The sequence below is a fragment of the Microcaecilia unicolor genome, chromosome 5 (assembly GCF_901765095.1).
Source record: "Microcaecilia unicolor chromosome 5, aMicUni1.1, whole genome shotgun sequence".
Taxonomy (NCBI): domain Eukaryota; kingdom Metazoa; phylum Chordata; class Amphibia; order Gymnophiona; family Siphonopidae; genus Microcaecilia; species Microcaecilia unicolor.
Window position 1 is genome coordinate 343,102,864 of NC_044035.1, and position 20,785 is coordinate 343,123,648.

The 20,785-nt window shown below is 42.6% G+C and overlaps 1 protein-coding gene across 1 annotated transcript in view; it reads left to right on the top strand.

The window, feature by feature from the left end:
- The window catches only part of LOC115471366 (cadherin-13-like), a 439,543-nt gene that overhangs the window by 233,998 nt on the left and 184,760 nt on the right, over window positions 1-20,785 (top strand). The window contains 1 exon segment of the mRNA XM_030205063.1: window positions 19,802-19,913. Coding sequence (XP_030060923.1) covers window positions 19,802-19,913 — 112 coding nt within the window.

A 20,785-nucleotide genomic window follows, 5' to 3' on the forward strand; every position in this document is an offset into this window, starting at 1 on the left:
CAATCGATTTTTTTTTACTCGTTCCTAACGTACAAAGACTAGGGGACAGTCGAGGAAGTTGTATGGAAATACTTTTAGAACAAATAGGAGGAAATATTTTTTCACTCAACGAATAGTTAAGCTCTGGAACTCTTTGTCGGGGGATGTGATAACAGCAGTTAGAGTATCTGGGTTTAAAAAAAGGTTTGGACAGATTCCTGGAGGAAAAGTCTGTAGTCTGTTATTGAGACAGACATGGGAAGCAACTGCTTGCCCTGGGATTTGTAGTATGGAATGTTGCTACTCTTTGAGATTCTGCATGGAATCTTGTCACTCTTTAGGATTCCAGAATCTTGCTATTCTTTTGGGTTCCACATGGAATGTTGCCACAATTTGGGTATCTGCCAGGTACTTGTGACCTGGCTTGGCCACTGTTTGGAAAACAGGATACTGGGCTAGATGGACCATTGGGTCTGACCCAGTATGGCTGCTCTTATATTCTTACGTACAAATCATACAGGATACTAGCATTTATGTGCCCTAACTGCCTGCAGACATTGAGCTAGTGTAAGTGCTTGCGACTACAGATAGGTGGATAAATGCAGACTTATGCTAGCGTTCTATAACACTGTAAAATACTAGCAAGTAACGTCCAATTTGCTAAGAATAAAAGTAAAAGGAGGAAAAAGCAGGAAATTATTGAGTTAAAAGCATGTTTTCAATTAAGGTTTCCTTGTAAATGCTTGTTATTATTTAAAGATAAAAGATATGTTTTCTTTGAACCAGAACAACTTCGAAATTTTCTTAATATGCAGGGCAACGAGGAACAGACTTAGGTATGAAGCGGTCTAATAATAATATAGGAGTTACCTCCTGCTTTATCCCTTTGGACTAATCCCACAAATTAAACCATCTTCCAAAGGTATTTTTATTACATCTTGGTATTCTTCCCCTCTTTTTGTAAACTGTAATAACTAATTATGTTGTTTTTTTTTTTTTTTGTTACATTTGTACCCCATGCTTTCCCACTCATGGCAGGCTCAATGCGGCTTACATGGGGCAATGGAGGGTTAAGTGACTTGCCCAGAGTCACAAGGAGCTGCCTGTGCCTGAAGTGGGAATCGAACTCAGCTCCTCAGGACCAAAGTCCACCACCCTAACCACTAGGCCACTCCTCCACTGTTGCTACTATTTGAGATTCTACATGGAATGTGGCTATTCCACTAGCAACATTCCATGTAGAAGTCGGCCCTTGCAGATCACCAATGTGGCCGCGCAGGCTTCTGCTTCTGTGAGTCTGACGTCCTGCACGTACTCACAGAAACAGAAGCCTGCGCAGCCTTCTACATGGAATGTTGCTAGTGGAATAGAACTAAAAAATGAACTTGCGGAGCTACTGTTAGAAATATGCAATCTGTCCCTAAAATCGAGTGTAGTACCGGAAGACTGGAGGGTAGCCAATGTTACTCCGATTTTTAAGAAGGGTTCCAGAGGAGATCCGGGAAATTATAGACCGGTGAGTCTGACGTCGGTGCCGGGCAAGATGGTGGAGGCTATTATTAAGAATAAAATTGCAGAGCATATACAAAAACATGGACTGATGAGACAAAGTCAGCACGGATTTAGTGAAGGGAAGTCTTGCCTCACCAATCTAATGCATTTTTTTGAGGGGGTAAGCAAACATGTGGACAATGGGGAGCCGGTTGATATTGTATATCTGGATTTTCAGAAGGCGTTTGACAAAGTACCGCACGAAAGACTCCTGAAGAAATTGCAGAGTCATGGAATCGGAGGTAGGGTATTATTATGGATTAAGAACTGGTTGAAAGATAGGAAGCAGAGAGTAGGATTGCGTGGCCAGTATTCTCAGTGGAGGAGGGTAGTTAGTGGGGTCCCGCAGGGGTCTGTGCTGGGTCCGTTGCTTTTTAATGTATTTATAAATGACCTAGAGATGGGAATAACTAGTGAGGTAATTAAATTCGCCGATGACACAAAATTATTCAGGGTCGTCAAGTCGCAGGAGGAATGTGAACGATTACAGGAGGACCTTGCGAGACTGGGAGAATGGGCGTGCAAGTGGCAGATGAAGTTCAATGTTGACAAGTGCAAAGTGATGCATGTGGGTAAGAGGAACCCGAATTATAGCTACGTCTTGCAAGGTTCCGCGTTAGGAGTTACGGATCAAGAAAGGGATCTGGGTGTCGTCGTCGATGATACGCTGAAACCTTCTGCTCAGTGTGCTGCTGCGGCTAGGAAAGCGAATAGAATGTTGGGTGTTATTAGGAAGGGTATGGAGTCCAGGTGTGCGGATGTTATAATGCCGTTGTATCGCTCCATGGTGCGACCGCACCTGGAGTATTGTGTTCAGTACTGGTCTCCGTATCTCAAAAAAGATATAGTAGAATTGGAAAAGGTACAGCGAAGGGCGACGAAAATGATAGTGGGGATGGGACGACTTTCCTATGAAGAGAGGCTGAGAAGGCTAGGGCTTTTCAGCTTGGAGAAGAGACGGCTGAGGGGAGATATGATAGAAGTGTATAAAATAATGAGTGGAATGGATCGGGTGGATGTGAAGCGACTGTTCACGCTATCCAAAAATACTAGGACTAGAGGGCATGAGTTGAAGCTACAGTGTGGTAAATTTAAAACGAATCGGAGAAAATTTTTCTTCACCCAACGTGTAATTAGACTCTGGAATTCGTTGCCGGAGAACGTGGTACGGGCGGTTAGCTTGACGGAGTTTAAAAAGGGGTTAGATAGATTCCTAAAGGACAAGTCCATAGACCGCTATTAAATGGACTTGGAAAAATTCCGCATTTTTAGGTATAACTTGTCTGGAATGTTTTTACGTTTGGGGAGCGTGCCAGGTGCCCTTGACCTGGATTGGCCACTGTCGGTGACAGGATGCTGGGCTAGATGGACCTTTGGTCTTTCCCAGTATGACACTACTTATGTACTTATGTAACATTCTATTTAGAATCTCCAATAGTAGCAACATTCCATGTAGAATCTCCAATAGTATCTATTTTATTTTTGTTACATTTGTACCCTGGGCTTTCCCACTCATGGCAGGCTCAATGCAGCTTACATGGGGCAATGGAGGGTTAAGTGACTTGCCCAGAGTCACAAGGAGCTGCCTGTGCCAGGAATTGAACTCAGTTCCTTAGGACTAAAGTCCACCACCCTAACCACTAGGCCACTCCTCCACTCCTTATAAAAAAAAAGAACTGTTATTTTTGCTTTTCTTTCTTAATTATTTTGTTCCTTTTCAAGAAACGTTTATTCACATATTGGTGTATCTTTTCAAAGATTGTCTCTTTGTTATAATTGGAAATTCAATAAATATAAATTTTTAAAAAAGGAGGAAAAAGAACTTCAGTGGCTTAGATCACATCTGAAATGAGACTTGAACTAATGACCCGCCCTACTTCTTCATCAGTCCTAAAAAACTTCCTGTACAATTCCATATTTAATTTTTAAACAATTTTTTCCCCATTTTTAAAGTCCAAATACAATCATGTTCTCTCGGGTACTTATCTGAAACATAAGCTGCTTCGCTCTACACTGCGACTGTCTCACACTGGCTTCCTCAGGAGCGTTATTTTCATGCCGAAGCAGCTTTTGTTTCAGATAAGTACCCGAGATACGGCCTCCAAAACTGAACACAATACTCCAGGTGGGGCCTCACCAACGACTTATACAGGGGCATCAACACCTCCTTTCTTCTGCTGGTCACACCTCTCTCTATACAGCCTAGCAACCTTCTAGCTACGGCGACCAGGAAGCACACAGGTGTGCTTTGGGCAAATTCTATAAATCCACATACGAACACCCCCTCACCATGCCCCTTTTCAGATAGGCGCAGTTGAAGTTAGGCGCTGAGCTTTACAGAATGCATAGAGATGTGGGCGCAGATTATGAGGAATGCCAATTAACATCAATGATTGGTTGTTAGCATCCAATTACTGATGTTTCTGAGCTCATTTTTCAATTTGCTTATGGATCTCCGATGCGTGAATAAAGTTTGATGCTGAACTTTGGATGTCATATATAGAATCTCGGGGTTAGCTCTTAGCATCATCTCGGTGCCTAACGTTTAGCGATCTATAGTGAATTACCCCCTGCTGTTAGTGAATCGAAGCATGGTGAGGAGCTTTTCTGAAACAAGCTTAAAAGAAGCGCTTTTTCGGATGTCTGACATAGGTGTCCTGTTAAAGTCAAGTCTATTAAGGTACGGAGGTGGTCGCATTTTATTTCAGCAGAATAATTTTGTGATATGAACAAAAACAAATTGGTGAGGAATGTTTTTCATGTAAAATGTGATTACATTCCACCTTTACTTTGGTCTGGTGACAAATGTGACATTTTGTGTAATGGCTGTAATAAATGAATGCGTTCAGCTTCACAGCCGGGAATGCACTGTTCCATTTCACAGCAATACTAAGTCCTTGTAATCATTTCAGAATAAGACGAGACCATAGTTTCCTCATTTAGCCAATACAGAGCGAAGCCTAGAGCTGCAGAAGTAAACGTCCCACACGCTCTTAGAAGTCTAAGTGCAACACAGGTGTGAGCGTGATCAGTGTTCATTTGTCTTTTTCTGTGATTCTTCGTAATTTTCTTTTGCATGTTCATTGTTTCCTTCCTATTGTCTTCTGCTTGGATGGGGAAGATGGCTGGTGATATTAGTTCATGTGCTCATGTTTACGCTACAGGAGGGAAGCTCAGCCATGACATTATGTAGGCAGGGATCTCTTCATATATTGACCAGGGGCGTATCTGAAAGTCGGCGGTAGCGGGGGCCGAAGCCAGAGTGAGGGGGCACATTATAGCCCCCCCCAGCTGCTGCCATTTCCGACCCCCCCCCTGCCGCCATGGGTACCTTTGCTGGCGGGGGACCCCAACCCCCACCAGCCGAGGTCCGCTTCCTCCTGCCGCTGCGAGGTTTTTTAAGTTCATCGGGATTCGTCCTCCGTCACTCTGTGCTGCTGTTCAAAGAAGCTGCTAGCTGAATGCAGTTTCGGACTGAGTCTGACGTCGCTGCTGCACGTTGTACATGAGTCTGACGTCCTGCACGTACAACGTGCAGCAGCGACGTCAGACTCAGTCCGAAACTGCATTCAGCTAGCAGCTTCTTTGAACAGCAGCACAGAGTGACGGAGGACGAATCCCGATGAACTTAAAAAAACCTCGCAGCGGCAGGAGGAAGCAGACCTCGGCTGGTGGGGGTTGGGGTCCCCCGCCAGCAAAGGTACCCACGGCGGCAGTAGGGGGGTCCAGGGCAAAATCTGCGGGGGCCCAGGCCCCTGTGGCCCCACGCAGATACGCCCCTGATATTGACATGGGGAGCTACTCTTTGAAGCCACAAATTTACAGGTTCAGAGCCTGAGGTTATATAGTGCAGCAAACTATGGTGCCGGTAGTTCACGTAAAAAAATGGTGCCCCCTGAAATTGCCTAGGAGATGGCGGTACCCAGATTCCCCCAAAACGAAATGAACAGGTTGTTGCAATGCTGAATGTAGCAATTGATGTAAAACCCTCACTGTTTGCTTATCTCACCTTGTTCCCTTTCTCCTGTGCCCTATGCACTGGCGTATCCTCTTTCCTCAGGGGCGTCAAGGTCAGGCTCTGCGGCATTTTCTGGGGCTCTAGATGGTCTTCCCAGTGCAGTGGGCAGCTTGGGCTGCTGCTTCTTTCTCTTGGGGGCACCTCACGGGCACAGCAAGCTGCACCTTTACTAATGCTATTAGCACCAGCTGCCGCCACTTCCTTTAGGTGCGTGCACGCACTGTAGAGAGAGTTTTAGAGGGACAGCGAATTGAGGACCTTCTGACACCCCTTGATGATATCTGGTGTTGGGGTCAATATAAGGAATCATGGGAAGTTGCTGCCTTGCCTTTGCAGTGGGTTTCCTAGGGCTTTTCCTAGTGTGAGTTGCCTGCCTATTTCTGCCTTGTCCACCAGTCCTGCCTCCAGCCTGCTTGACCTGCTCCAATCTGCTGGCTGTTGATCAGTCAGTCTTGCCCTCTTGGTAGTTCTCAAGACTAAGCCAGTCCTGATCTTAGTTTAAGTGTAACTCGCCCGCCCTCGCAGAAAGGAAATGACAGTAGAGGAAGGTGCCATTTAAACGAGCTGGAGAAGCCATCGTTCATCTAAGCTATCTTCCTTCCTAAGTGGACCCTGAGGCAGCTAGAAGCAGCAGCTAGTAGAGCGAAACGCTGGCCATCATAGAGGAAGAACAGGCTGCGGCAATCATCAAGATGACTGATCTATTAACAAGCTAAGTCATATGCTATCACTTATGATTAGATAACGGAGGAACAACCCATAGCGGGACATGGAATGTAACAATTGAAGATTAAGAGTGAAGACAAACCAGTAAAGTTCAGAGTACTTTACCTTTCCTATGCTCTAATTTTCTTCAGTTTCACATTGGGGTGGTTTTTTTCAGCCTATGATGAGGAACGGATCCTCTTAAGACCGAGTGATCGGTCACCAGGCTCAACGGATGCTTGTAAGATCGTAATGATCCGAAGCACCTTGAGGCTTTTTTCCCCCCTTAAATTTTCAATGTTATATATTTAGCCACATTTAGTGGCCTTTTAAAACTTCCCCGTTTTGCATAAAGCGGTGGGAGCTGATATATTTTGTATGTGGTATTAGTGGCTACTCCCACCACCACTAGCTATTGTGTTTAGATGATTTTAAATATTTATACACATTTGTAAACGTTAAGGTCTGCTTTATAGAACTACCCCAGTAGTGCTGAAAGTACACCAATAAGGCTTCCTAGGGCATTTATCTGAATAGTGGCAATTCATGCACATTTCTGACTTCAAATGTAACTTTCTTTAAACTAGTCCCCTTGGGGTAAATATTCAGCTGGTGTTAGTCAGCATTTTTCAAATGCTGACCGTGACCACCAGATAAATTAGCTCTGGATATTCAGTGCTGGGCAATGTGCAGGTCCTGGCACTGAATATCCAGGGCTAATTTGTTCAATGCTGGGAGCTGGAGCTTATATGGGTCCGGGCAATATTCAGTCATGGCACACATAAGACACATATGGACCATGACTGAATATGAGCTGGGACCCACCTAACTAGTTTAGTACCACAAGGCTGCCGCCATTTTCTGTATGCAACCACAAGGGGCAGGAGCGAGTGGGCTTCACGTCTGCTCCCGTCAGACCCCACTGGACCATCAGGGAGCTAATGTAGGCCTGTGGGCCTACCTAGACCACAGAGGTATGGGGGTTTGGGGGGACTTATTCTGGGAGGGAGTTCTGAATGGTAGTGGGCTAGGGGAGAGGAAAGGTGCCCAGAAGTAGGGGGCTCGGGGTGGGGGGGGGGGGGGGGGAGAAAAAAGAAAGTTATACGGATCTCAACTGATATTCAATGCTGGGACCTACGTAGCTACCCCGGCCAAGTTGGGATAGCTTTCGAGCTGTCCTAACTTGGCCAGGTTAGCAATGTGGGTCCTGGCACAGAATACTGCCAGCACCCACATAACTGCTGGCTCCTCCCTAGTATCACCTCTTGTACCACCCCTGACCTGCCCATTTTTTTGTTGTTGTTGTTTCCAGTCAAAGCCAATATTCAGTGGCACCTCCTAGCTAAATACTGCTGAATATCAATGATTGGGCAGCCAGGAGCAAATTAAGTGGGCTGGAGCCTCTCCTGCCTGCTTAAATCACTTTGAAAAATTGGACGGCTTATTTTGTAACGCCTGCTACTCTATCTTATCTATCTATATGGGTTCCAGGGCTCTGTCCTCTCCTGGTTCTCCTCCTATCTCTCCCACCGCACCTTCAAAGTTCACTCTCATGGATCTTCCTCCACCCCCATCCCCTTATCTGTTGGTGTTCCCCAGGGATCGGTCCTTGGACCCCTTCTCTTCTCAATCTACACCTCTTCCCTGGGCTCCCTGATCTCATCTCATGGTTTCCAGTATCATCTCTATGCTGATGACACCCAACTGTATCTCTCCACACCAGACATCACCGCGGAGACCCAGGCAAAGGTATCGGCCTGCTTATCCGACATTGCTGCCTGGATGTCCAACCGCCACCTGAAACTGAACATGTCCAAGACCGAGCTTATCGTCTTTCCACCAAAACCCACTTCTCCTCTTCCTCCACTTTCTATCTCAGTTGATAACACCCTCATCCTCCCCGTCTCATCTGCCCGCAACCTCGGAGTCATCTTTGACTCCTCTCTCTCCTTCTCTGCGCATATCCAGCAGATAGCCAAGACCTGTCGCTTCTTCCTCTTTAACATCAGCAAAATTCGCCCTTTCCTCTCTGAACACACCACCCGAACTCTCGTCCACGCTCTCATTACCTCTCGCCTGGACTACTGCAACTTACTCCTCACCGACCTCCCACTTAGCCATCTATCCCCCCTTCAGTCTGTTCAGAACTCTGCTGCACGTCTCATATTCCGCCAGAACCGATATACTCATATCACCCCTCTCCTCAGGTCACTTCACTGGCTTCCGATCAGATACCGCATTCAATTCAAGCTTCTCCTTCTTACCTACAAATGCACTCAGTCTGCTGCCCCTCACTACCTCTCTACCCTCATCTCCCCTTACGTTCCCGCCCGTAACCTCCGTTCACAGGATAAATCCCTCCTCTCAGTACCCTTCTCCACCACCGCCAACTCCAGGCTCCGCTCATTCTGCCTCGCCTCACCCTATGCTTGGAACAACCTTCCTGAACCCTTACGCCAAGCCCCCTCCCTGCCCGTCTTCAAGTCTTTGCTTAAAGCCCACCTCTTCAATGCTGCGTTCGGCACCTAACCCTTACCGTTCAGTGAATCCAGAATGCCCCAATTTGACTGCCCCTATCGGACCGACCGTTCACTTGTCTATTAGATTGTAAGCTCTTTGAGCAGGGACTGTCTCTCTTTGTTAAATTGTACAGCGCTGCGTAACCCTAGTAGCGCTCTAGAAATGTTAAGTAGTAGTAGTATATGGTCCATCTTTGCTTACACGCTATGCTGTTTATTAAAATGTTTTTTTTTACATTATTATTATTATTTGTGACATTTATATCCCACAGTATCCCAAAAAGTCTTGAATTCTATGTGACAATATAGAATGAAAAATACATATTATGATGACATTGTAATGTTGCATACTATGCCATACCTTTTATTGTTATTTGAATATTTTTACTGTAATTGTTTATTGCGTATAATTTTACTTGTTCTTGCACTACACCACCTTGAGTGAATTCTTCAAAAGGGCAAAAGAGGAGTGGCCTAGTGGTTAGTGTGGTGGACCTGGTCCTGGGGAACTGGGTTCGATTCCCACTGCAGGCACAGGCAACTCCTTGTGACTCTGGGCAAGTCACTTAACCCTCCATTGCCCCATGTAAGCCGCATTGAGCCTGCCATGAGTGGGAAAGCGCAGGGTACAAACGTAACAAAAATAAAATAGACACTATTGGAGATTCTACGTGGAATGTTGCTACTATTGGAGATTCTACGTGGAATGTTGCTACTATTGGAGATTCTACATGGAATGTTGCTATTCCACTAGCGTACCACTGATCAATAGGCAAACAGCTATTTTTATATTCTTCTTTTAACCAGATTTTCAACCAATAGCTATCAATACTTCAATCATCTGGTTTAAATATCTCTACAATTTCAACATGAAGAACTTTATATAAGAATCGGTACCCAACTTATATCACATATATTTCTTCAGATGATTAAATATATATTATAATGAACCTCAGCGATGTCAGTCAACCTCCTTAAATATAAGATCAACTTCAAAACATCCAGTTCTTCATAGGTTCTTATTTCTTATTTAATCTAATCAGTATTATTTATATCAGCCATTATTTAATGTTAAACACTTTTAGGCACTTAGCTTTTTAGTTTTTTGATTTTGTCGGACCCAGGGGATCAAACGTCCGACATGCACGTTTCGCCCGTAATGGGCTGTCTCAAGGACATTCCCCTGTAATATAAATACATATATGGTTGTTAGGAACATTCCTCCAGTCCTCGTAATAAACTAAAACTACAAGAATATCCAAACAACCACTCATTAAACACAAACCAACTCACCCAGTATTTCTCTAGCGTCTGCTCAGCAAAAGTTAATAGCTAAGATGGCGCCGGCTTTTTTTTCAAACTGTTTAAATACGTAGTACGTTCTGACGTTATTGAGATCTTTAAAGGAAGTAATGAAATTTTAAGCCCCGCCCCTCAGGGCGTTCCACCGGCAGTCAGAAAGACAAAATTCTGCTACCGGTGGAAAACAGGAGGAATTCAAGTTAGCGATGTCCATTCAATCTCTACATTTAATCCATTAGGAAAAACAGTTTGAAACAAAAAATATTGAATTGTTCTCTATAATTCAGTAATTTTTTAATAGACCCACCCTCCTCCCGATAATCCAGACATTCGACTATTCTCCATTTGATATCATCCCATGAATGCTGCTTCTGAAGCCAATGTTCCACCAAAGGGGCTTGTAAATTCTGAGTTATAATTTTAGATTTATGCTCATTTAAACGAGTTTTTATAGGTCTAGAAGTCCTACCGATATAAACTAGATCACAGGGGCATATAATAGCATATATAACGTTCTTGCTTTCACAGTTAGTTTTAAATCTACTTTTCATAGTTTTATCCCTATGTGGTACAGTCCAGTTCTCCCCTATTATCGCAAGCGAACACCATTGACACTGGCCGCATGTAGTTTGAGTGCCCTGCAAATCAACTGTAAAATCTTTCGTAAAAAATTTATTTTTACTGAGACGTTCACCTAATGTTTTACCCCTAGTATAGGATATTAGGGGCATATCTTCAAAACATGGATATAGTCTCATAATATACCAGTGATCTTTCATCACTTGAGCTATTTTCTGACTTATCCCTGTGAAAGGTAGAATACAGGTAAGGCAATCTTCTTCTGTTTTAGAGGTTTCTTGTAACAAAAGAGATCTATGAGCAAATCTTGCTCTAGTGTAGGCTCTTTTAATAGCCACTTTCGGGTAGCCTCTTGCCTTAAATCTTTCCTTTAACTCTTTAGCCTGATTTTTAAACTCAGTTAAAGAAGAACATATTCTTCTAGCCCGTAAAAATTGGCTAATGGGAAGATTGAACTTTAAATGAAAAGGGTGAAAACTGTTAAATCGCAAAAGAGTATTTCTACTTATTGGTTTTCGATATAAAGATGTAGATAGTCTCTCTCCTTCCTTATAGACTAGCAGATCAAGGAATTCAATCGCTGTTTTCTCCACAGTAATTGTAAATGAAATGTGAAAGTCTATATTATTGAGCCAATCAAAGAATTCCATTAACACAGATTTTGGTCCTGTCCATAGGAAAAAGATATCATCTAGAAATCTTCGCCAGAGTTTCACATATTTAAAATATGGAGATGGATAGATTGATCTTGATTCTATCTTTGCAATATACAGAGTCGCTACCGACGGGGCCAACGTTGCTCCCATCGCTACTCCTTGGGTCTGTAAATAAAATTGTTTATTGAACCAAAAATAATTTTTACAGATCACCAATTCTGCCAAGTTCATAATGAATTCAGTCGAAATTCTTTGACCCTCAGGACGCATTTCCAAAATCTCCCTAATAGTCTTTAGGGCACCAATCTGAGGGATCTTGGTATAGAGGGATACAATATCCAGCGTAACCAAATAAGTATTAATTGACAGTCCATCTATATCTTCTAGTTGTCTAAGAAAATGGGACGAATCTTTAATATATGAGTCCATCTTTTTCACATGGTCCTTTAAAAAATAGTCTATAAATATAGACAAAGGTTCCAAAATTCTTTGATTGGCTCAATAATATAGACTTTCACATTTCATTTACAATTACTGTGGAGAAAACAGCGATTGAATTCCTTGATCTGCTAGTCTATAAGGAAGGAGAGAGACTATCTACATCTTTATATCGAAAACCAATAAGTAGAAATACTCTTTTGCGATTTAACAGTTTTCACCCTTTTCATTTAAAGTTCAATCTTCCCATTAGCCAATTTTTACGGGCTAGAAGAATATGTTCTTCTTTAACTGAGTTTAAAAATCAGGCTAAAGAGTTAAAGGAAAGATTTAAGGCAAGAGGCTACCCGAAAGTGGCTATTAAAAGAGCCTACACTAGAGCAAGATTTGCTCATAGATCTCTTTTGTTACAAGAAACCTCTAAAACAGAAGAAGATTGCCTTACCTGTATTCTACCTTTCACAGGGATAAGTCAGAAAATAGCTCAAGTGATGAAAGATCACTGGTATATTATGAGACTATATCCATGTTTTGAAGATATGCCCCTAATATCCTATACTAGGGGTAAAACATTAGGTGAACGTCTCAGTAAAAATAAATTTTTTACGAAAGATTTTACAGTTGATTTGCAGGGCACTCAAACTACATGCGGCCAGTGTCAATGGTGTTCGCTTGCGATAATAGGGGAGAACTGGACTGTACCACATAGGGATAAAACTATGAAAAGTAGATTTAAAACTAACTGTGAAAGCAAGAACGTTATATATGCTATTATATGCCCCTGTGATCTAGTTTATATCGGTAGGACTTCTAGACCTATAAAAACTCGTTTAAATGAGCATAAATCTAAAATTATAACTCAGAATTTACAAGCCCCTTTGGTGGAACATTGGCTTCAGAAGCAGCATTCATGGGATGATATCAAATGGAGAATAGTCGAATGTCTGGATTATCGGGAGGAGGGTGGGTCTATTAAAAAATTATTAAAAAATTAAAAAATTAAAAAATTACTGAATTATAGAGAACAATTCAATATTTTTTTGTTTCAAACTGTTTTTCCTAATGGATTAAATGTAGAGATTGAATGGACATCGCTAACTTGAATTCCTCCTGTTTTCCACCGGTAGCAGAATTTTGTCTTTCTGACTGCCGGTGGAACGCCCTGAGGGGCGGGGCTTAAAATTTCATTACTTCCTTTAAAGATCTCAATAACGTCAGAACGTACTACGTATTTAAACAGTTTGAAAAAAAGCCGGCGCCATCTTAGCTATTAACTTTTGCTGAGCAGACGCTAGAGAAATACTGGGTGAGTTGGTTTGTGTTTAATGAGTGGTTGTTTGGATATTCTTGTAGTTTTAGTTTATTACGAGGACTGGAGGAATGTTCCTAACAACCATATATGTATTTATATTACAGGGGAATGTCCTTGAGACAGCCCATTACGGGCGAAACGTGCATGTCGGACGTTTGATCCCCTGGGTCCGACAAAATCAAAAAACTAAAAAGCTAAGTGCCTAAAAGTGTTTAACATTAAATAATGGCTGATATAAATAATACTGATTAGATTAAATAAGAAATAAGAACCTATGAAGAACTGGATGTTTTGAAGTTGATCTTATATTTAAGGAGGTTGACTGACATCGCTGAGGTTCATTATAATATATATTTAATCATCTGAAGAAATATATGTGATATAAGTTGGGTACCGATTCTTATATAAAGTTCTTCATGTTGAAATTGTAGAGATATTTAAACCAGATGATTGAAGTATTGATAGCTATTCCACTAGCAACATTCCATGTGGAAAGCTGCGCAGGCTTCTGTTTCTGTGAGTCTGACGTCCTGCACGTACGTGCAGGACGTCAGACTCACAGAAGCAGAAGCCTGCGCGGCCACATTGGTGATCTGCAAGGGCCGACTTCTACATGGAATGTTGCTAGTGGGACTCTGGACAAGTCACTTAACCCTCCATTGCCCCATGTAAGCCGCATTGAGCCTGCCGTGAGTGGGAAAGCGCAGGGTACAAATGTAATAAATAAATAAATAATCTAGACAAATGCCTTTGACTATCAGGACCTGATTATCCATTCCATGTCCTTCATACCTGCAGCCATCCTGATTGTCAGTTTCTTAAACATCACTAGTTTCTAATCTCTTAAAGCCTAATATCTTCTTAAAGCAGACATGTTAAATAATTAGAGTATATAACCTCGGCACGGCAGCAAACACCAGAAGTCTCTTATCTTTTTCTGAAATTTACTTTTTTGAATAAATACAGCTAATTTACTCACAGTTAGTAGATTCTCAGAAGTTACTGCCCTAAGGCAAGAGAATTATTCTGAGAGCTGTATTGGAAGGTGGAGATTGAAATTTGAAGAGAAGGAAGCTTTATGGCAGAGGTAGGAGAGCTGACAGGTGAATGAAGGTGGTTTAGAGATGGATTGCTGATACATGCAATATCTTGAGAGAGAGGATGAATGTGGTGCAGCAGGGATGCATGTAAATTAGTTGGGAGCCCTGCCTATGGTCTGCACATACTGCATCCCTTTGTACGCCTCCTTTCAAATATGGGCTATGCAGTGCTGGGTATGATTTCAAATTAAGTAAACTGAAATGACGATTTAAAATTATTTTGTATAATTTTTTATCAATAGAAATCAAACAAAATAAAACATGGAAAAGAAAATAAGATGATACCTTTTTTATTGGACATAACTTAATACATTTCTTGATTAGTTTTCGAAGGTTGCCCTTCTTCCTCAGATCGGAAATAAGCAAATGTTCTAGCTGACAGTGTATATAAGTGAAAACATTCAAGCATTACTATGACAGTCTGACAGGGTGGGAGGATGGGGGTGGGTCGGAGGTATGCATGGGGACATCAAAGCATATCATTGATATTCTAACAGGATGGGTGTGGATAGGTGAGGGGTGGGGTGATCAACAGAGACATACAGCTTTATGGTTTATAATGGGCTAGGAACCCCAGATCCTTGTTAAGTCCTTTCTGTTGGGTGTTAAAATATTCAATCATTCTGACTTCAAAGGTCTTACGTTCTTGTATGGTTTTAAAGTTACCTTTCAGGATTCTCACTGTGAAGTCACTGGTACAGTGTCCTGGTCCTGTAAAATGTTGACCAACAGGCGTGGGAACCCTGCTGGCACCAGTATTGTTCATATGATGTCTATGTAAATTGAATCTTGTCTTAAGCATCTGGCCTGTTTCTCCAATATAGCATCCTTCGTTACATTTTTTACACTGAATGATATATACCACATTGGAAGATGAGCAAGTGAAAGATCCCTTTATGTTGAATATCTTTCCTTTGTGGATGACTTTGGGGTCCTGTGAAATATTTTGGCATAGTTTGCAACTGGATAAATTACAGGGAAGTGTGCCCTTCTGTTCCTTTTCAGTCTGTGAAGGAAGTTTACTTCTGATTAGCTTGTTTTTTAAATTGGGTGGCTGTCGGAAGGCCAGTACTGGTGGAGATGGGAATATCTCTTTCAGTAATTCATCCTCCTGGAGTATAGGTTGTAGATCTCTTATGATTTTCCTCAGTTTTTCCAGCTCTGGATTGTATGTCACTACAAGCGGGATTCTGTCTGTGGATTTTTTCTTTTTGTACTGTAGTAGATCTCCCTGGGTGTTTTGAGGGAGGAGGCAATATTCTTGGAGATTATTTTGGGGTTGTAGCCCTTCTGTTTGAATGATTCAGTCAGGGTTTTAAGGTGTCTGTCTCTGTCCCCTGGGTCAGAGCAGATACGGTGGTATCTTGTGGCTTGGCTGTAAATGATGGATCTTTTTGTATGTGAAGGATGGAAGCTGGAGTTGTGGAGGTAGCTACATCTGTCTGTGGGTTTCTTGTATATAGATGTTTGTATACAGCCATCACTGACTGAGACCGTGGTGTCCAAAAAATTGACTTTTTCTGGGGAGTAGTCAATTTTGAATCTGATTGTAGGATAGTATGTATTGAATGCAGAATAAAATTGTTTCAGAGTTTCTTCACCCTCCGTCCAAATCATAAAAATGTCATCGATGTACCGGTAGTATTTTAGAGGTTTGGTCTGGTGTGTATTCAGAAATGTCTCTTCCAGCTCAGCCATAAAAAGGTTGGCATATTGGGGTGCTGTCCTGGTGCCCATCGCAGTGCCCATTATTTGCAGATAGATATCATTGTTAAAGTGGAAGTAGTTGTGAGTTAAGATGAATTTGATTAATTTTGTAATAGTTTCTGGTGAGTATTGATGGTCCAGTGTGGATTTTTTTAGGAGTCTTCCACATGCAGCTATGCCATCCGCATGTGGAATGTTGCTGTATAGTGATTCTACATCCATCGTGACCAGAAGGGTGTTAGGTGGTAGTTGCTTGATATTTTTCAATTTATTCAGAAAGTCTGTGGTGTCTTGTATGAAGCTGTTAGTTTTGTGTACGAGAGGTTTCAGAATTCCCTCTATGAATCCAGATATTTCTTCCGTGAGTGTGCCAATACCTGATATGATTGGTCTGCCAGGGTTTCCCAGTTTGTGGATCTTGGGTAGCATGTAAAATGTGCCCACGGAAGGTTGATTTGGTATGAGTTTCTTCAGGTGAGGTTGCGCTTGTGTAGGTAATGTTTTGATAAGGTCTTTCAGCTGTTTTGTGTAATCCTGTGTGGGGTCCTCAGTTAGTTTCCTATAGTATTTATTGTCTGAGAGCTGTCTGTGTCCCTCTTCAATGTATTTTTGTATGTCCATAATTACCATTGCGCATCCTTTGTCTGCAGGTTTGATGATAATGCGTTCGTTAGTTTGTAGGGTTCTTATGGCCGCTCTTTCTGGTGGGGTAAGATTGTACAGAATTCTTTTTTGTTTGTTGGAGAGTTGTGATTTAACCCTATGCCTGAAACTTTCTATGTAATTATCCAGTTTGTAGTTTTGTCCCTCCTGTGGGGTGAAATAAGTGTTCTTCTGTTTAAGACTGTATTTCGGATCATTTGATGTCTCTCTATTGTGGAAATGTGCTTTAAGACGCATTTTTCTGAAGAATTCTTCTAGGTCTGAATATAGCTGGTTTTCATCTAGGTTATTCGATGGGCAGAATGAGAGCCCTTTGGAAAGCACAGAGATCTCATGTTGTGATAATTGATGGTTCGAGAGGTTTATTATCCCCATTTGGTTTGCATCTGTAAAGGTGTGATCAGTATTCCCTGGTTTGTTTGGGCGCTGATTTTCACATGCCTCAGATGTGTATCCAAGTGTCTCCAAAGTGTCTGGAGCTGTTGGTTCTGCAGAGCTGTAGCTATTCAAGGATAAGCAGTTTCTCTCTCTTTGATTTTGAAGAAGAGAATATAGCTTTATTTCCTTTTTGCGGATAGCAATGTATTGTTTTTCTCCTTGGATGTTATGTAGGTCCTCTTTAAGTTGGTTCACAAGGTGTGGATGTAATTCCTCCATGTTTCTCATGGTTACATCCCTTTGGGTTTGTATTATTCTTTTTTTCTAGTAGAGTTGATGTATAAGTTCATTTCTCAGTTTCTGACTAGTGCGTTTGCAGAGTTTCTCTGCATAGTCAGAATTGTAAGTAGTAGCCAAAGGATTACACTGTCAGCTAGCATATTTGCTTATTTCCGATCTGAGGAAGAAGGGCAACCTTCGAAAGCTAATCAAGAAATGTATTAAGTTATGTCCAATAAAAAAGGTATCATCTTATTTTCTTTTCCATATTTTACTTTGTTTGATTTCTATTGATAACCTTAAGAGTGGACTAACACGGCTACCACACTCCTCTACGTATAATTTTTTAAAAATTTTTATTTAAAATTGCTTTTTTACCCCGATTTTGATTTTAGATTTGAAATTACATATTCAAGTGATTTTGTATCTTTTTTTTGGTTATTAAATCAAAAATCATTTGCTAATGGATGTTGATTTAATCATAGGATTCATAGATTTTTTTTACTATGATGGTCAATAACACTGGCAAGGTCTAAACTCAAGCCTAAGCTACCAGAGTTCATAAACCCTATTTATATATTGATTCTTGCCATATATGGACTTGTAATTTGCATGTCCATGCTTATCAATATTGACGGATTAGTCTATAATCCTGTCCTGTGATAATTACATTTAATAGTAAAACCGTTGACAGATTTCGATTTGAAATCACAACTGGCTTACTGATTTTGATTTGAAATCTTTGTCAAAATGATTTTTCCCCAACACGGAGAGAGTAGTGGATGCTTGGAATGCCCTTCCGCGGGAGGTGGTGGAAATGAAAACGGTAACAGAATTCAAGCACGTGTGGGATAAACATAAAGGAATCCTGTTCAGAAGGAATGGATCCTAAGGAGCTTAGCCGAGATTGGGTGGCAGAGCCGGTGGTGGGAGGCGGGGCTGGTGGTTGGGAGGCGGGGATAGTGCTGGGCAGACTTACACGGTCTGAGTCCTGAAAAGGGCAGGTACAAATCAAAGTAAGGTATACACAAAAAGTAGCACATATGAGTTTATCTTGTTGGGCAGACTGGATGGACCATGCAGGTCTTTTTTCTGCTGTCATCTACTATGTTACTGGTAGAAAGATAGGTTCTCTTCAGGAGAGCAGGAACCTATGCATCTAGACAAGATGGAGAACGTCTGAGCTCATGGGACAGAGAAGTCGAGAAGAGCACCCACAAGCCCAGGAGAGAGAGATAGAAGGACCAATAGGGATAGAACTTAAGTCCAGGTAGCAGAGGTAGTCCTAGAGACAGGTCATACCCAGGGCCAGCCCAAAGCAAGATGCCACCTGAGGTGGAGCTAACATGCTGTCCCCCCGGGCTGAGATGCTGTCTCCCCCCCCCCCCCCAGGCCGAGATGCCACCACTTCGGACATTTTACCTCATCACTGTGACATTCCAAACTTGGCAGCGGCAGAGATTCCCATATGCTGCCCTGCCACCACCTGCACCCGCCTCTTCCCTTTACTGCGGCTGCCTGAGCCTCTGACGAAACAGGAAGTTACTTCAGAGAGGTGGCCACGGTAAAGGGAAGAGGCGGGTGCCAACAGCGGCAGGGCAGCATATGGGCATCGCTGCTGCTGGGTTTGGAACTTCACCATGATGAGGTAAAATGCAGCAAAGGGGGAGATGCCGCTCCTGAAGAGTGGAGTGGAGTGGCCTAGTGGTTAGGGTGGTGGACTTTGGTCCTGAGGAACTGAGTTCAATTCCCACTTCAGGCACAAGCAGCTCCTTGTGACGCTGGGCAAGTCACTTAACCCTCCATTGCCCCATGTAAGCCTCATTGAGTCTGCCATGAGTGGGAAAGCGCGGGGTACAAATGTAACAAAAAATAAAATAAGAATGCCTCCTGAGGCCCTCCCCCACCTCAGGTGGCCTAATGATCAGGCCACCCCTGGTCATACCCTAGCTTGACCCATCAGGACAAAGATAGTAGAAATAATCAGGACATGAGAGTAGGTAAACAAAGGAATCAAGCTCGGCTGAGAAAGGGAGTAGGCCTTTGCAGGAGACTACACCAACAGTAACAAACTTTATACGGACAAGCAGGGGTGGCTGAAGTACATGTGAGACTATGTTCCACATATCCTTGCAGGAAGTGATTGTAGCAGTAAAAATCAATAGAATTGAGAAGAACTTTAAAGGCATTCAACACATTTTAGAGCTACACTATAAAGACTGGTATAAGGCTGCCGGGGGCAGAACATCACTATGCCAAAAAATGTTCACATACTTCAGTTTATTTCTGCTGTGCAATGATGTCTTAAAGGCATTTTTACCTTTGATGGCTTTTTGCAGGTTTTTCACCAGGTTCAAAGCTAGGCTGTTACAGGCAGTGCGGCTCTTCCCTGCATGGTTATTTAATGGCATTGTCTATTTGTGAAGTTCTCAACAACAACAACAAAGCCATTAGGAAGTTCCTGAAGATAGATTTGCTTTTATCACTCATGTTTGCTAAACATTACCAACAACTACAAAAGAGAAACAAATAATAGTGAAAATCTAGCAGTGTATCAGAAAGTCGATCTGAGAGTGGAACTGTTTGATGCTAAATCTCTGTTCTTCTTGCCTTAGGTGCTGCTGATAGCATTTGCTGAAGATTTAGAATGCATCCCGGGATTTCAGCAAAAGATTCTTTATATCGAACAGCCACCTGAGTTTGCTGAGGAGCAGCTGGTTGCAAATGGTAAGTGAGGGATGTTCCTTGGCATTAGACGACGCGTATGCACCTTTGATTATGGAGAACTGTGTGAATCGTAGGAATTTGTGGGGCTGATCCCCACGATGGTCCTAACAGCGCTGAAAAATTAGTGCCTGCATTTACCTTTGATCATCGGGGCATTAGAGTTACAAGGTTCCACAGGTTATTATGGTGCTCATTTTCAAAGAACATAAAACTTACAAAGTTACATGGAGGGGCATAATCGAACAGGGGTGCCCATCTCTAAGGGTGCCCATCTCTAAGGATGGCGCCACGAAGGGGCGTCCATCTTTCGTTTCGATAATACGGTCGTGGATGGCCAAATCTTGACATTTAGGTAGACCTTACAGATGGCCGACCTTGGTTTTCACCCATAATGGAAACCAAAGACGTCCATCTCAAACACAGCCAAATCCAAGCCATTTGGTCATGGGAGGAGCCAGCATTTGTAGTGCACTGGTCCCCCTCACATGCCAGGACACCAACCGGGCACCGTAGGGGGCACTGTAGTGGACTTCACAAATTGCTCCCAGTTGCATAGCTCCCTTACCTTGGGTGCTGAGTCCCCCAACCCACTCCCCCCCCCAGGTCCACCCGACTGAAGTACACTGCACCCACTACAACTGCTCCAGGGACCTGTATACTGCTGTGATGGACCTGAATATGGCATTAGAGGCTGGCAAAAAGGTATTTTTAACTTTGATTTTTTTATGGTGGGAGGGGGTTAGTGACCACTGGGGGAGTAAGGGGAGGTCATCCCTGATTCCCTCCGGTGGTCATCTGTTCAGTTTGGGCATCTTTTCACGGCTTGGTCATGAAAAAAAATTGACCAAGTAAAGTCGGCCAAGTGCTCGTCA